The sequence below is a fragment of the Eleutherodactylus coqui genome, chromosome 6, assembly GCF_035609145.1.
Source record: "Eleutherodactylus coqui strain aEleCoq1 chromosome 6, aEleCoq1.hap1, whole genome shotgun sequence".
Lineage (NCBI taxonomy): Eukaryota > Metazoa > Chordata > Amphibia > Anura > Eleutherodactylidae > Eleutherodactylus > Eleutherodactylus coqui.
In genome coordinates this window covers 173,890,215-173,908,240 of record NC_089842.1, presented here as the reverse complement: position 1 = coordinate 173,908,240, position 18,026 = coordinate 173,890,215, and the positions used below count along the sequence as shown (strand labels likewise).

Here is an 18,026-nt window from a genome sequence, read left to right as displayed (position 1 = left end):
CTTTAAGTAAACTGCATAATATTCTTTTGTAACACATATCATAGTAAGATTTAGGACCTGGACTAGTAAATAAATCCACTTTATAGTCTAGAGCTGCATTCAAAATTCAACTACAGAGCTCTTAGATCTCGCAGCATTCTTTGTTCAATGTCTGAGTTCGCTGAGAGTAGAAAGAACCCTTCAGACCAGGAGGAGCTCCGCTAAGGGATCGGGTGTATCTGATCACAAGCTCTGTTCACCTTTTCCAGTGATAGCCAACAGAATGCAGTTCTGGACTGTAACAGGAATGGGTTATAGTTCTGAAATACAACTGGACTATAACTCAGAATGAGGACAAAAATAAGTAACACTGCATATTCTAAGGTATTAACTTCAGCTATCGTGAATTGTACCAGTTGTATTAATATGGCTTTGATTTCATGATGATTGCATAATTTTAACTTGTTCTCTTCAAAGGATGCAAAACAGTGGAAATCTCATGAAGCTGAACTAAAGGTATGTCCTCCCAGTGGTTTTTGTGGTATATTCTTCATAGGGGCAATAAGTCAAAGAATGTAGTTTTGTGGTGGATTAAACTGACAGAGCTTTGTCTTTAGCCCAGGAATGAGCCTACATTTCTCTCAACTTCTCTGCCTAAATCCCCTGTCTCCTGGCGAAGACCTGTGAATCCCCGGAAGTCAATGTTTGAGGACACTAAGCAAATCCTCAGAGAAGTCCAGAATAATAAGAAAGTACTTGAAGACAATTTAGAAGCCATTGCCCGATCCAATGATTGGGCACGCAGATATAACCTCATCAGTGCCTTGGCTACAGACAGGTAACTTGTGTTGCTTTTCTACATTAGTAATTTAGCTTTAAGGTTTAGTTTCTAATATTTCTGAGCTGGTGGGTTGGAGACTACCTTGAGCAAAGACCCTGTTGAGATTTAGTCCCTGATTGTTTGCTTTATGAACTGTTTCCACAAGCTGTTGCATGGGTAGTCTAAAGGCCAATTTAGACATAACGATTATCACTCAAAAGATGGCTTTTGAGCAATAATTGCTGCATGTAAATGTGCCCATCTCTCATATTTCTGCCGAACGACAGATCTCAGTTCCGCTTGAAATCAGTCATTCAGCAGAACAGCTAATAAGCAGGACTGCACGCTGTGTTCTGCCTGGGGACCACTGATAACAGCTGATTACAAAGAATTTATTCAGAGGACCACCCGCTGTTCTCTGAATAAATTCAGCTCCCGGCAGCTCACACGCTACTAATTGGTACTAATAGGCATTTGTACCAATTAGTAGATCATTTTTGTGTCTAAATGCACCTTAAATACAGCATATATTGGCACAGTGCATGGCTATAATCCCTGATAATATAACCATAGATAACTATCTTTTATGTTAGGCATTTTAATAATCACCATCCTGATGGGGAAAATTTAACAAGGGAATTTTGGTCAGATTAAACTTGCTTTGCTTCTGTCTTATGGCAAGTTCATAGGCGAGAACAGATAGGTTAATAAAGGTTTACTTAACATGATTAAAAATGGATATGCACGCAAGATATCAAAAGGAACGGAGATAAAAGACATCCAAGATGTCAAGAAAGATCTAATCAAAAGAAACATATATGATCCAAAGAATACAAATAAGATTTCTCGCTCGTGTCATTGGGATACACAGCAAAGACCGTGGGATATAGCTTCTGCCACTAGGAGGCGACACTAAGCACAAAAAGTTAGCTCCGCCCTCTGGCTATATCCCTCCTGCCGACACCCGGCTAATCAGTTTTTAGCTTAGTGTCTCGTAGGAGGACGGTCGTGCCCGTTAGGGCTAGTTTTAAGGGCCAGGGTTAGACGGAGAGGCAGGACGCTCCCCATCAAACCCGAACGGAGAGGAGGGCGAACAACCTCGGGTTTGTCCAGGTTGCTTCTTGCCCGGCACGCCTCAGAAGAAAAGGTGGCACATCCGGATCATATATATCTGCATGTGGCCCGCCAGCGAGAGGCCCCCGTTTGGTGCAAAGGTCCACATGCCCTACCCGTTGGGCAGGCGATGTTACAGGGGTAGGCTGCTGTAACTGGGGAGCCGCTATTTCCACCCGCAAGGACGCAAGAGGTAAGTATGCGCTGGCGACCTTCCCTTCCCCTCTCCCTTGGTTCTCCCCGTATGTTGCGCTGTGTATGTATTTGTTGTTTCGGGCAGCATGACGTAGGGTAAGCGCTAGCGTGCCCATATTATAGTGCAGCGGCTGGCAGGTTAATCTCTCCCTCTGCTCCCTATGAGCTCGCGGGCAGCGGGGGGGGGGGGGGGGGGGGGGGGCGGTTTCTGGTTGATGGCTTACCTAGTGGTGTTCTTGTGCCGGTATCAGGGCACGAGCACGCTGAGTGGGCATGGCTACACGCGGTGGTGTCCCGGCGTGGCACCTTAGTAGCACAGCGCGTTGACATGGTGCCGCCCGGGTCTTGGGCTCCTGGCAGGGGGCACTCTTGCAGCATATGGGGCACAATAGGGAACCTCTGTGCAGCCCTGGGCGCGGCAGCAACACTCTGGGCTGGAAGGGGGCGTGGCTCCGACTTGGCCACGCCCTGGTGACACATGGGCGTAGCTTCGCGGGCGAGCGTGGGGGCGTGTCCTCGCTGCCAGGGACGTGGCCTCATTGTGATGCACCCCGTCCCCTCCCTTCCTCCCTCCCTCCCTTCCTCTTTTAGGATTGTGAGGAGGGATGATGTAGTAAAGCAGCATATCGGGAGACAGCGCGCCAAAGATTGAGACCGCCCTGCGCCTCCACTCCTTGCTGCTGTGCTTGCTCAGGTTGGAAGCTCCAGGAGGCCTCTTCAGCATCTGCAGGCTCTCGACCCAGCCGCTCCCCGGACCTCGACAAGGACCCAGGATAAGCTGCCTGGCGGCTATCTCTCCCCTCTTGCTGCTCATCCCTCCTGCCGGCGGTTGGCATAGTGGAGGATAGTTTGCAGCTTTTTGCCAGGTCGAAATCCCAGCACCATGTCCGACCCCAGAGTTCTGGAAGCTGGACCAGGGACAGCAAGAGTAACGCACTTTGCTTGCTCACGCTGTAACCTAGAGTTCGCATGTGGACAGGCTGAGACGTTTCGTAGAGACTGTTCCCCAGCGAAACAAGTGACAGTGCAAAGCACCCCTCCCCCGTTCAGCCCCCATTTATGGCCGAGCTGGAGTGGGCCCACTCCTTGTCCCTTGCGGTGTCGGTCCTCACTCGGGCGTCTGGTGCGATTTTGGAGAAGTTGGCACAGGACGCTTCCGGTTCACGTGAGAGAAATAGAGATGGCTCGCAGCGCGGCCGTCGGCGAAGACGGGACAGGCCCCCGGACTCACGGTGGTCCTCCTGATCTCCATCCTCCTCGTCGTTTTTGCGCTCCTCGGGTACGAGGTGGCGTCGATCGTCGGCAGAGAAGGTCTGTTCGGACAAGGATTGGTCTGAATCCTCCTCAGACTTTGTCATGGAGGAGGATCAGGTCCTTAGATTTTCGACGATGGTGGAGAGCTTAGGGGATGCGTTTCAGCTCACTGAGAAAGAGCCACAGGCGTCTGGGATATTGTTTTCTTTTAGGCAGCCCAGACGCTTCCCGAAGACCTTTCCTGCCCATGAGGCCTTTGACTAGGTCCTATCTAAGGAGTGGAAGGCACCGGGATAAGCGTTTTTTTTCCAAGTTTGGTTACTTGGACGAGAAATACCTCTTCTCACAAGAGTTAAGAGAAGTGGTCGATCCCACCGCTAGTTGATCCGCCTATCTCTCGCCTGGCTAAGCCTATTATGCTGCCTACGGCGGAGTTCTCCGATCTCAGGGATTCCAAGGATCGAAAGGTCAAGATGTTGGCGAAGACCGTTTTTGAGGCGGCTAGGTCGGCTCTTAAGCCTGTGTTTGCCTCTTCCCGGGTCAGTAAGGCTATTACTGACTGGGCAAAACGGTTACGAGGGGGAGTCCTTGAAGGGGCTTTTCCCGGGAATTTGCCAGGCACAGCACAGCAGATGCAGCCAAACGGGTGACTCGGGCCTCTGCGGCATCAATGGCAACTCGCCGGAGCCTATGTTTAAAATCGTGGGATGCAGATGCTTCTTCAAAAGGGTCGTTAAGCAATATGCCCTTGGGAGGATCTCGCCTTTTTGGCGCCGAGCTAGTCGGGCTCATCTCAGAGGGTCAACGGGCATTTTAAGCTGAATGTTCCTGCTCTCGTCAGATGGCAGCCCCCAGCCAGCTTGAGGCCTGGCAAGTACCAGTATGGATGTCCGCCTGGGAAGTCCAGGTCCCATTGACTTCTACGGGTGAAAAGAGCTCGCTTTTGCCGCAGAATCGTCCAAAGCGGTCATCCCCGCAGCAGAAACGTTCGCTCCTGTCGCCGGATGAGTCCTCGCAGGATGGAGAGAAAAGGTCCACAGGAGCGTGAATAAAGGAAGAGGCCTCCCTTTAAACCAAGGTCTCTTGGCGTGGGCCTCAGCCTACGAAGAGTTCCAAAAGCCCTCCGCATAAGGGACTGCCCCCACCTGTTTCGCATAGGGTGGGGGGTCGGATTCTCCAGTTCAGTCTGGTCGACTCATGTCTCAGATACCTGGGTGCAGGAGGTCGTGTCCAGGGGCTATGCGATAGAGTTCCTGACGCAACCACGCGTCCACCCCTTTTTTCGGTCCAGAACCCCGGGGGACCCAGGGAAAGCGGCAGCTTTCCTCAAGGCGGTCCACACTCTCTATTTTGCAGGGGGTGGTGGTGCAAGCTCTCCCCGAGCATCACTTCGCAGGGTTCTACACTATTCCTTTGGTGGTCCCCGAAAAGGATGGCTGTCTGTCCGATTGTGGATCTAAAGAAGTTGAACAAGTTGATGGCGGCTCGTCATTTCCGCATGGAATCTGTAAAACCGGTCATCGCATCCTAGGAGGCAGGGGAGTTCCTTTCCTCGATAGATATCCAGGATGCATATTTACAAATCTCCATTCGTCAGCACTGGGAACCTGGTGCCGGCAGGAATCCGGTCTCCATATAAATGTATTGGAGCTGCAAGCAGTATTCCGGACCTTGCAGTTCTTTGCACATCGGCTGGAGGGAATGCCAGTGTGACCGCGGTGGCTTACATAAGCCATCAGGGCTGGACCTGCAGCAGAGGAGTCACTTGATCGGATGGCATCCCGCTTCAAACAGAAGCTTCCAGCCTAGCTGGCCAGGTCAAGGGACTCCAGAGCACTAGCAGCGGATGCGGTAATGGCTCCCCGGACGGGTTGTCATTACCCCTAGGTCTTCCCACAAACTCCTCTCATTTCCCGGCTGCTCAGGAGAATCAGGAAGGAGGGCTACCTGTGATTCTCTTAGTCCCAGATTGACCGCGAAGAACGTGGTACGCGGAACTCATGGACCTGGTAGCAGTCGCGCCCTGGTGGTTACCTCTGCAAAAAGATCTTCTCTCTCAGGGTCCCCTCTACCACCAGAATTTGGCTACGCTACGTTGGACGACGTGGCGGTTGAGGCCACGCTACTGAGGGCACGGGTTTCTCAGACCCAGTTATTCAAACAATGATTAGGGCTGAAAGCCGTCGTCATTGAGAGTATATCACCGGGTAATTCCAAAGAACAAACACTAGAATATGGTGTGCTGTGCTGTCAGCTTGCTCACTTAACTACCACTGACGAGGGCTCTGTGCAGCCAATACGTGTCTGGTTAGAGATGGGTACACCTGGCAATTTTAAATATGACTACATAGAGAGGATTACAAATTTTGCTCTGCAGGCAAGCGTGGATTACACTTTTTCCTGCATGGAATTTTTTGCTATATCACCGGGTGTGGAAAACATTCCTTCGCTGGTGCGAGCAGAGGGGGGCACACCCGAGGCATTTCTCGTTGGCCCGCCTCCTGTCTTTTCTCCAGGACGGGTTGGACTTGGGCCTGAGCCTCAGCTCCCTTAAGGGATAGGTTCCGGCATTTTCAGTCGCCGCTGCCACCCTGGGACCTAAGGCCGGCTTCACACGAGCGTGACGGGCTCCGCCGCGTCACCTTTTTGTGCTTAGTGTCGCCTCCTAGTGGCAGAAGCTATATCCCACGGTCTTTGCTGTGTCCCCCAATGACGAGACGAGAAAGATTTTACGGTGAGTAAAAAATCCTCTTATCAGCAAGATCCAGAAAAGAAAAACAATATTATACTTTCATTCATAATGTGTGACAAATCAATCTGGGGGGGCGCTATATTGATTTTCATCAACCCCAGAGGTCGAGCGTACAATATACCGACACATTCCATAGAGAACTCTTCCCTTATTTGTCTGAAGCAAACTTACCGTATATACTTTGGATGCTGCTGCATATCTGACACATTCTCCAATGAGGCATAAGGCTAGGGTCACACAGGGCGGATTTGCCACGGTTTTGCCGCAGCAGATCCGCCCGCGGCAAAACCGCCCGCGGCCGCTAATCCCGGGATTAGCCAGCCATGTGGACGAGATTTCTGAGAAATCTCGTCCACACGGGACGGCTAATCCGCTGCGGTAAATCCGGTTGAAACCGCGGTGGCCGCAGCCATGGTTTCAAAAGAAGCAGCATGTCCATTCTTCGCTGCGGCCGCGCTCTCCTCTATGGGAGCGCCGGCCGCAGCGCGGCCGGGCCGCTTCAAAGCCTCCCGGCGGAAATCTCGCGTTTTTTGCTGCGGCCAAACCGCGAGATTTCCGACGAAAATCCGCCCTGTGTGACCCTAGCCTTATACAGTCACTTGTAAAGTGAGACTTTTTGTTATTTATTAGAGATTGTGCACAGATCTGAAATATCTCATTCTCAAGGAATATCTGCAGTGTTCAAATAAGTCAAACTGATTAACCCTTTAGCTAAAAACCAATTGACCCTACTATACAGTATCCAATGGGCATCATGTAAAATACCAAATTTCTCTTGCAATGTCCTCTATGCACTAGGTGTTTCAGCTGCTGGACCCATGACAGTCAGGACCTGCGTCCTAGTTAGCACTTGTGATTGTAGTATATTATTATGCATTTTGTTAAATATTCCTTACTACTCATATATTTTGAACACCCAAATTAGTGTAAATTTTCACTTGGTCTTCTTGATCTCTCAAGTCTTATCAATTTTGGCAGTGATGGAGCAGAAAAGATACGAATTCAGAAGCTTGTAGATTCATGGATTACAGACATCTCCTCTGAAATTCAGGTTAGTCATACTTTGACATCTCTGGGAATTTTTTTTTTTTTATTGGCTTGAAAATCAGAAGTGATCTATCTGATTGAAAGACTATACTCTCTTGGGGCTTTTGGGAAACCATTAGATTGTTGGAGAAGCCTGGCAAAAATGGTAAGGATCTATCTGCTCCTAATGGTTATAGTCAGCTTAATTATGTAGAGTAGGTGAATTATCATGCAGTGATGGTAGAACTACAAGGCTGGGTTCACACGGGGCGGATTTGCTGCGGCCTCGGTTTTCCGCTGCGGCCAAACCGTGAGATTTCCGCCGGGAATCCGGCATGTGAGAACCCAGGCTAAGGGCACCAAGCGTTTTAGAGAGGATGAATCTAGAATCGTGTTCAAAGAGGATCGGAGAACCTCCTGTCTTGTCTGTTTTAGTAAATAATTACATTCAACATTAAATAACAATTCTGGAATATCATTTTCTCAGAATTGTGAAGTGTGCGGTTCCTCTATTATTCATCTTGAGTATTTGTAAATAAACTGACAACTGGGTGTTATGATTGTTTATTAACCCCTTAGTAACCACACTTTTTTGCTTTTTTCTATTTTCGTTTTTTCCTCCACCCTTTTAAAAAATCATAACTCCTTTATTTATCCATCGACGTAGCACTATGAGGGCTTGTTTTATTTTTCAATGGTGCTATTTAATGTACCATATAATGTAATGAAAGACTTAAAAAATTCTAAATGGAGAGAAATGGAAAAAAAATGACATTCCACCATCTTTCAGTGCGTCTTGTTTCTACGGCGCACAAACTGGAACAAAAATGACCTGATAACTTTATTCTATGGGTCAGTGTGATTACTATGATACCAAAGTTGTATAGGTTTTTTTTTTTTTGCTGTACTACTTATGTATTTTTTTTTAAAGATATTTAATTTTTTTACATAATTTTCTGTCTCCACCTTCTGCGCACAATACCTTTTTTTTATTTTTCCGTCAATATAGTTGTATGAACGCTCATTTTGTGCAGCACGTCCTGCAGTTTCCGTTGGTACCATTTTCGAATACATAGGACTTTTTGATCGCTTTTTATTCAATTTTTTCTTTTCTTTGCAACAGTGTGACCAAAAAAGCGCATTTCTGGCGGTTTTATTTTATTTTTTTCGGATGACTTTCACCGTTCGGGGTAAATAATTCATTACTTTGATAGATTGGACTTTTACAAACGCAGCGATACCAAATATGTATTCTTGTTTCATTATTTAGATTTTTTTTTTGTAAATATGGCAAAAGGTTTTTTTTTTTTTACTTTTAAAACTTTATTCTTATATTTATTTTTTCTTTCCGTCCTCCTGGGGGACCACAACTAGTAATGGTTGGATCACTTATGGATTATGGGGATGGCTTGATAGGCATTCTGCCATGACAGCCCTGGGGTCTTTCAGAAGGCCCCCCGGCTGCCATGACAACCATACGTCTCCCCCGATCTCACTGCGGGGGGAGTGGGGGGGGCATACGGGATCCCCGAACATCGGGGGATTTAAATGCCGCTGTCAGATTTAACAGCGGTATTTAAAGGGTTAACAGTCCGGATCGCCCGGGGGCATGTCGGGGGTGTTGCCCGCAGGTGTCAGCTGTAATAAAGAGCTGACACCTGTGATTTATGGAAAGAGATAGCAGCACTATCTCCCTCCATACACATCCTGCAACGACAGGATGTAAAAAGACTAGCGTGGTCAGTAAGGGGTTAAAGGGTGTGTTTCTACAAGGTCTGATATTGTCAGCACTGATTGGACCATGCCGGACTGTGTAGGGAGAGTCTCCTACTAACTAGGGAAATGGTAACATCCAGTAGTCAAGTTATTCATGTGTTTCCAGGTAGAATAACAGAGGATGAATGAGAGAGAATTCTAGAACAAAATGTATCTAAGTCAAGAGAGATAACCGATTTACTTAAAGTGGATATTGCAGTAAACTGTTAAGTTTCCCAGTGTCATTCCACTGACCCCTAGCTCTGATGTTTGCTAATTAGTCTTAAACTGGCTGTATGACAGAAGTCATGGTGAGAGATGTCTCTGTCACTTTCGGACTGCTGTCTACTTCCATTGGCACGAGTTGGGAAAGGTTTAGTTTCTCCTTATGGAGAGCACCTGGAAAGTATGTGAGGAGACTTATAAGGCTATTCATGCTCCTCTGGGAAATATGCAAATAGGGAAGATGGAACAGTACCTCTGTAGTGCCACCTATTGGAACACAGCATTCCTGCAAGTTGATGTCAGACCTTTTAGACAAGCCTTATAACAATAACTGGGCATTGAAAACCAAGCCAGAATCCATACACAGACAGCTGTTTCAGGGTTTTTGCCTCTAATCAGTGTGCAGTAGGTTTCTGGCTTGACTAGTGAGAGGCCTATGACATGGGTCGGGAAGGGTATCGTCACTCCTTAAGGAGAGCATCTAGAAGCTGAGTGAGGAGACCTATTAGGCTATGCATGCTCCTCTGGGAAATATGCAAATGGGATGATGTTACTATACTTGGGTGTCTCCTCGCACACCTTCTAGGTGCTCTCCTTAAGGAGAAACAATACCCTTCTCGATCCACGTCATAGGCCTCTCACTAGCCAAGCCAGAAACCTACTTCACACTAATGAGGAGCAAAAACCCTGAAACAGCTGTGTATGGTATTCTGCCTTGGTTTTTAAATTCCCAGTCATTATTATAAGGCTTTTCTTAGAAGTCTGACATTGACTTGCAGGAATGCTGCCTTCCAGTAGGTGGTGCTGTAGAGGTATCGTTCCATCCTCCATTGGCAATATGGGGGTAAAAGTCTTTTACAGCTGAGATGCTGTTTATTATAGGCGTAAGCACAGTCTACGTCTTCATTCACACAAGCATATCACAGGCGCCTTTTTGTGCCATGTGACGAATGAGTGTCCCACCTCAACTATGTGCCTACTGACCTTAACTCATAACATCATAAGGATTTATGATGCTGTGAGTTTGGGTCAGTAGTCTCGCGGTTGGGTCAAGACTCTTATTTGTAGTACGGGCACAATAAAGTGCACTTGTAATACGCTTATGTACAGGGAGCCTCATGTGAATGGAGTAGGGTGGAACAGCTTGTGGTGTCATTCATCAACATGTACTTGCTGAAGTTCAGAGCCTAACGAGAAACTGTGCTGAAACAAAGAAGTGATATATTTGTTTTCACTTTTTAGTCCCATTAGTACTTAGAATAATCCATGGTGGCGTGTTCTGACTATCCAGGGCTATGACTTTTATCTGCATACACAGCCCACTGGTGACAACCCTGGATCTGAACAGCATTGTGCAGATCCGGTTTTATCACTCCCATAGAGATGAATGGCATGAGTCACTTACTAATCCAAATGGGAGATGGACATGCAAAATCATCGCCTGGTTCTTAGAGAACTTTTGTTTTTCTTTGTAATCTATGCATAAACTATTTAACTGACTGTTCTGTTATTGTCAGCATTGTTAACAGATGATGTTCTTTTTCTCAAGGATGAATTGGCGCAAAAAGAAAAGAAATCAGAACAGAGTTATAAGAATTCTGCAGTTAGGAGAAATGCTGGAAGCACTAAAAACATAAAAGATAATAGATTTAAGGACATCAAAGCTCCAGCAAGCAGGGCGGTAAGCAGTACAAAACCTTCATCTGGGGGCTCGGCCAAGCCTCAGTGGAAGAAAACTGGAGAGAAGCTTGCAGGGCAGAACAACACAGTCTTGCCAAAGAAGGATGGAAGTTCAAAGGTGAGATCCAGCAGGACCGGACTATTGGAAGGGCTGTTCTACACACAGCTGTCTTCGTCTCACCACTATTCTTGCTGTTTTCCACAATGCTTCTTAGATTCAAATCTTTATCCTTTTTTTATTACCCACTTTGGTCAATTTTTCTTTCATGATGTAAGTAGTAAGTACATTGTGTGTGTGTGTATATATGTGTGTGTGTGTGTATATATATATAAATATATAAAAAAAAAAATATATATATATATATAATATAATTTCAGCTAGTATTCTCTTGTTTAGTTATTCCTTTCTATCTGAAACTTCCTGGAGCGCTTCTATTCAAGTGGCCATGTGATCTCGTTCCTATGTTCCTCTCAAAGTCTGTTTTCAGTGAGCATAATTTCTATGTGGTGGGCTCTACCACACAAGCTCTTTAGAGAGGGACACAAACTGCTATCACAGTTACTGCTGATGATTAGAGGCTTATGTCACACAGTTATAATGGAGATGACAGTTCAGCATCTTGACTGTATACTTATGATCTGAAGCTTATTTAGGTGACTGTACAATATAATGATGATTACACTATCCTCCTTGCAGTCAGAGATGGTACAGGCTCTAATTGCTCATGTGATGTAATGCTGATGTATCATGGGATTGATAGCACAGAATAGTGAAAAAGAAAGTAGGGAGAAAAAAGACATAGACAAACTGGAGCAACTTCAGGAAAGAGCTACCAGGATGGTGAGCGGTCTGCAAATCATGTCCTATGAGGAACAGTTAAAGGATCTGGGAATGTTTAGCCTCGCCCTTCCCCAATATGAATAGAGCAGCGGTCTTGCATGTGCACTTCTGCTCCATTCGACTCTATTTGATTACTATAGAGTGTCAAGCAGTGTCTCAGTAGGAGATCTTTCAGTTGAGGCCGAACTGAGGGCTTTGTTTCCCTCTGCTCTGTCCTCTCCTGTACTTTATCAGCTAATTTATTACCATAACAAAGTTGTTGTTTTTTGTTTGTTTTTTCTTGCTTTTCTTTTAATCTTGTTTTTTGTGGAATAAATAAGCTGCTAAAAGTGCAGGAGTGTAGACGTAAGGGCTGGAAACTAAGGGCCCTTTTACATGGAACGCTGTTTGTTAGTGCATTCAACTACAGTGTTTCCACAAAAATAAGACACTGTCTTACAGTAATTTTTTCCCAAAAAGAGGCACAGTGTCTTATTTTCGGGGAGTGTCTTAAAGGGGTTGTCCCACGCCGAAACGGTTTTTTTTTGTTTTTCAACCCCCCCCCCCGTTCGGCGCGAGACAACCCCGATGCAGGGACTGAAAAAAAGAACAGCACAGCGCTTACCTGAATCCCGGCGCTCCGGTGACTTCTATACTTACCGGTGAAGATGGCCGCCGGGATCCTCTACCTCCGTGGACCGCAGCTCTTCTGTGCGGTCCATTGCCGATTCCAGCCTCCTGATTGGCTGGAATCGGCACGTGACGGGGCGGAGCTACACGGAGCTACACGGAGCCCCATAGAGAACAGCAGAAGACCCGGACTGCGCAAGCGCGGCTAATTTGGCCATCGGAGGGCGAAAATTAGTCGGCTCCATGGGAACGAGGACGCTAGCAACGGAGCAGGTAAGTATAAAACTTTTTATAACTTCTGTATGGCTCATAATTAATGCACAATGTATATTACAAAGTGCATTAATGTGGCCATACAGAAGTGTATAGACCCACTTGCTGCCGCGGGACAACCCCTTTAATACTTGCCTAGACATCATTGAATGGCTGTGATTGGCTCATCAAGCGCCATCTGTGATTAGCTGATTCCATGGTCCTGAGCCAATTCCAGCAATCTCTGTGGTAACCCATGTTACTAGGAAGAGATTGCTTTCTCAGCACAGAGGACTTCGCGGAAGACTGCCAAAAGGATGAGGGAGCGGGATGCCGCCTACGAAATGAGTATTTTTTTTTTTGTCTTCATGTACAGTAGCTAGGGCTTATTTTTGGGGGTAGGGCTTATATTTCAATATATTGTAATTCAATATATTACATTATTTATCAAGCACAAAAAATTCCACCATAATTTTCTTTTTTTTTAATCCAAAATGGCCATTTTCTGATCATCTCATGTCCCCTAAACAGGAATAAAAAACAATTTAAATCATATACACCTCAAAATGGTAATAATAAACATAAAAGTTATCCCACAAAAAATAGGTCTGATACAGCCCTGTTGATTAAAAAATAAAAATGGTCTAGTTGTGGAATGTGGTGCCAGTCAAAATTTCGAGCTGGGCTTCCGGTCAGCGCGGGTAGTAATTGAGGCCCCCGGCTTTCAGGCCCTGCACTGCCCTTGCTCTCTGGCTCATTCAGAGACCCCCGCAGCAGTCAGGGGTCCTTGCGGGCGTAGCGGCGGCGATGTCCGTTGCGGCTTGTGACGGACTTCCACACAGTGTGGGTAGATTTGAGCCCCGGCTGTTAGGGCCTTTTAGGGCCTATTAAGCCCCGTGGTACACTTTGCCTGTATGGGGTCCCCGCGGCCGTAGCGTCCGACCGAGGCAATGCCCGTGCGGGCCCGCGCCGGACTTCAGGGCGGTGCGGCTGGAAATTGAGGCCCCGGTTTCTCAGGCCTACCTGCGCCCGGTGCCCCGGCAGGCAGAGCGAGGGACAACGGCATGCCGTGGTCGCTGCTGGGCCCATTGGTTTTCAGCGGCGCCCTCTTCTGGCTGCCTGCAACAGCATGGGGTGTAATATAACTTTAGGCCCCGGCTTGGGCCTAGGCTACTAAGCGTGAAAATCACGATAAAATGGCCATGCAAATGAGCCCCCCCCACCCTCCTCCCCCTCTGACTATTGCTGAGACCTGTGGTACCTGCCAGTATCCAGAACTGCTGCACAGTAGAAGCGCTGATCCAGAAGCTCCAGCTGGGATCCTTCTCCTGCGCTGTACCTCTCTTACGGCTACCCTCGCGCCAATACTACCCAGTGACACTGTGCGTAGTATTGTGTGAACTCCAAGTCCGACCCCAGACCGGGAGGTTCCGGACAGCCTACAGTCAGAGCCACGCTTTCTGCCTGTGCTCGCTGTAACACGACATTTCCATGCGGTCAGTCTGAGTCCCGCTGTGTGGACATAATGGGTCAGATCCCTTTCTTTGCGTTTTTTGATTCTAAAACGGCATGTATTGCTTTCTAAAATGACAGAACCGCTAGTGCCGTCAGCTGTGGCCGTGGGTCACTCATGACGTCTGTAATGCATGGATGAGACATGTTGGGACGGGATCCCGTGCGTAATCGAATTTAGCTGCATATTGGACTACGAAGTCTCCTCTATTGTGGATGGCCGGGCTGTTGCCGTAAGGCATACTCTGTAATTCCAAGGGGACTCCAACTATGCTCCTTCGACGTTTCACCACGGATCCTTCCTGCACAGGTACAATGCACGTAGGATTATGGTCCGACTTTGGAGCCTGGAAGACAACTGCTTCGCTAAGCCGAAGAGTTGGGATGTCATGCATCCTCTCGCGGCTTGTTTGACGAGCGTCTGTTCGCTCCATGGCTGATGTGCCTCCCTTCAGGTGGGTGACCTTGTGTCAGCAGAGAATTTGCTGGAGTTCCTCAGCAATTACGCCCCGACCAGGTATTTTCTATTCCTTCGTGGGACGCATCATAGACTGAGGTTAATCCATACTTCCCATATACGGCAGTTTCTTAGCGTGGCCATCTCTGACATCAATGGACTCTGTCCATGGAGTTACTGTATGGGGTTAACATCCGTGGACGCTAATGCCATTATTTAAGGTCCTTTTGTTTGGACCAGGCCTTCTGCAACCAGTTGGCTAGCAGCCACTGGTGGTGCGTTTTCTGCTTATCATGGGTCTGGTTCAGTTTTTGGATGCATGCTGCGAACCTCTTCTGCTATATTCCTCCTGCATTGTTGCTTGCAGTAGGCCGTGGAACAGTATACACCTATACTGCCTTCAGTCGTTAGCGCTATTCTCTCCCTAACCCTGGTGTTTCCACAGGGGGACCAGCGAGGTTCACGTATTTATGTAATCTTGCTGTGACATCGGCATTTCTTGTACCTGCTTAGAGTCATGCTATTGCCCTGACATCTTGTAAGCAGTCAACCCTAGTTACTACAAGGCGTCACGTTTTCCAAGGCTGGACATCATGCAGAAGGTGGATGCTGTGGACATTGTCACGGGTTCAATGGGCTGAAACTGCAGTATGTTTGAGCCATGTGTCTCAATCTTCCATTCTCTGGCATTCGCTCTCACGCATTGGTCTGGGAGGCTTCCTTTTCACCCATCAGCAGTACGGCCGTTGGACGACCGCCTGTCCGGCTTGGAAAGGCTTAAGAACTTCTTTGCGCAAGTTCTTTCACCCTACAGCTACTAAGAGAACCATTGTCTCGTGTTGGGGTTGTTGGAATACACGGCTTCACGGTTATGCCGCGCTTCAGCTATGCGGACTTGAGCCGGAGGGCAGTGCCGGGGTTCTGGTACCCCACGTTCTGATGGTAGTCAGCTGCCTGTGCGACCTTCTCAGGACAGTCGACCCAGGAAACCGTGAGCCTCACCTCGCAAGCTTCCCAGCCATAGTCATTGTGGGACTCCAACCAGACACAATGGTGAAACGCAACGGGTGTTTTCGTTTTTGGCCTTCAAGAATCCACCCGCTTCCTTCGTCATGACGGGACTGTGAAGGCGGTGTTTACAGTCTGGATTTCTGTGAAGGTGTCCGTTCACCTAGATCTACAGCTAGAAGGCTCCAGCGCTCTGAAGTTTCAGCACCAGTGCCACTGGTGACGCCACAGCTGTTTTCTGGATACTTATTCATACAGAAGGTGTTACAGCTGAATTTGTTTCGCGTCCTGAAGTCACGTACAGCTCGACTGGGCATCCAGTCTACCTTCCGAGCAAGAGGCTCTATCAGGCGGACCTGTCCACGGTCGTTTTGTCATCAGGAGAATGTTGTTATCCACTTGTTACATATTCTCTCACGGCAGGTGGTCTCTGGATTCACTTCAATGAACACTTCGGTTGCCACCTTTTATTGATGGTGGCTCATTGTAAGTAGAGATGAGCGAGCACCAAAATGCTCGGGTGCTCGTTACTCGGGACGAAATTATCGCAATGCTCGAGGGTTCGTTTCGAGTAATGAACCCCATTGAAGTCAATGGGCGACCCGAGCATTTTTGTATATCGCCGATGCTCGCTAAGGTTTTCATTTGTGAAAATCGGGGCAATTCAAGAAAGTGATGGGAGCGACACAGCAACGGATAGGGCAGGCGAGGGGCTACATGTTGGGCTGGATCTCAAGTTCCCAGGTCCCACTATTAAGCCACAATAGCAGCAAGAGTGCCCCCCCCCCCCCCGCACTGTCAGCATAAAGATCATTCTCCTCTGTCACAGCAGTAACGGCTGTGGCAGAGCAGAACGATGTTAGCCCATTGAATTCAATGGAGCCGGCAATACAGCAGGTTCCACTGAAAGCAATGGGCTGCCGGCGTGCGCGGGATGAATTGTCGGGAAGGGCTTAAATATAGAAGCCCTTCCCTGCAATTCATCCAGAAATGTGTAAAAATAAAAAAAATATACCGGCGTATAAGGCAACGGGGCGTATAAGACGACCCCCCAACTGTCACCTTATACGCCAGGAATACAGCGGAGCAAAGAATAAAAATCATTACTCACTTCCCCCGGCGTTCTGCGGCGCTGCTGCAGGATGTCGCTCCCTCCTGGTCCCCGGCAGAGCATTTCTTTCTGGACGCAGGGCTTGAAATCCCCGCCTCCAGAAAACACACGTGCCTTCAGCCAATCACAGCCAATGACAATGATGTCATTGAATGGCTGTGATTGGCTGACGGCGTGTGTTAGCTAATCACAGTAGCTTTCTGGAGGCGGGGATTTCAAGCCCTGCATCCAGAAAGCAATGCTCTGCCAGGGACCAGGAGGGAGCGACATCCTGCAGCAGCGCCGCAGAACGCCGGGGGAGGTGAGTAATGATTTTTTTTTTTTTGACACTTTCTTTTTTTTGTATTACCGGCGTATAAGACGACCCCCGACTTCAGAGCAGATTTTTCGGGGTTCAAAAGTCGTCTTATACGCCAGTATATACGGTATATACTTACCTTGTCCTGGCAGACGGAGTTCAGCGCGGCCGGCCTACAGTGGGTGTGAAGGGGGTGTGAGTCAGACCTGCCCCCTGATTGGCTCAGCGCTGAGTCTGACTCACACCCCCTTCACACCCACTGCCGGCCGCCGTGGCTGAACTCCGTCTGCCGGGACAAGGTAAGTGTATGTGTGTATGCATGTATGTATGTGTGTATATATATATATATATATATATATATATATATATATATATATATATATATATATATATATATAATATATAATATAATTTTATTGTAACACATTTCTGGATGAATTGCAGGGAAGGGCTTATATATTTAAGCCCTTCCTGACAATTCACCCCGCGCACGCCGGCAACCCATTGCTTTCAATGGAGCGGCTGTATTGCCAGCTCCATTGAATTCAATGGGCAAACATCGTTCTTCTCTGACACAGCCGTTACAGCTGTGGCAGAGAAGAATGATTTGTCTTCTATATGTTCTCAATGGGGTCGGCGCTGCTGCCGCTGGCCCCATTGAGCGCATATAGAGAAGAGAACAGGAATCGCAGATCGCAGATAGGTGCGATCTGCGATTTCTGTGGCCTAAGAAGGACCGTTGGGGTTCTTGAAGCCTAAAATCACTCCTAACGCTCTCCCTATAGCAGCTCCGGCATCAACAGCACTTTCCCTGAACTATGTCAGAATGCATCTGTGGCGAGCCGCGGGCGGGCAGATTTTAATACCCGGGTGACACCTGATCTTGCCAGCCACTCACTGCAGGGGGGTGGTATAGGGCTTGAACGTCGCAGGGGGAAGTTGTAATGCCTTCCCTGTCTTTCTATTGGCCAGAAAAGCGCGCTAACGTCTCAGAGATGAAAGTGAAAGTAACTCGAACATCGCGTGGTACTCGTCTCGAGTAACGAGCATCTCGAACACCCTAATACTCGAACGAGCATCAAGCTCGGACGAGTACGCTCGCTCATCTCTAATTGTAAGGCATGCGCCGGTCACAAGTG

General features: G+C 47.8%; 1 protein-coding gene across 3 annotated transcripts in view; it reads left to right on the top strand.

Annotated features, from left to right (window-relative positions):
- The window catches only part of KIAA0586 (KIAA0586 ortholog), a 167,584-nt gene that overhangs the window by 33,729 nt on the left and 115,829 nt on the right, over nt 1–18,026 (top strand). For all 3 annotated transcript variants that reach the window (XM_066608234.1, XM_066608233.1, XM_066608235.1), the window contains exons 11-14: nt 457–495; nt 597–817; nt 7,092–7,164; nt 10,669–10,917. In XM_066608234.1, coding sequence (XP_066464331.1) covers nt 457–495; nt 597–817; nt 7,092–7,164; nt 10,669–10,917 — 582 coding nt within the window. The remainder of the gene's footprint in view (nt 1–456; nt 496–596; nt 818–7,091; nt 7,165–10,668; nt 10,918–18,026) is intronic.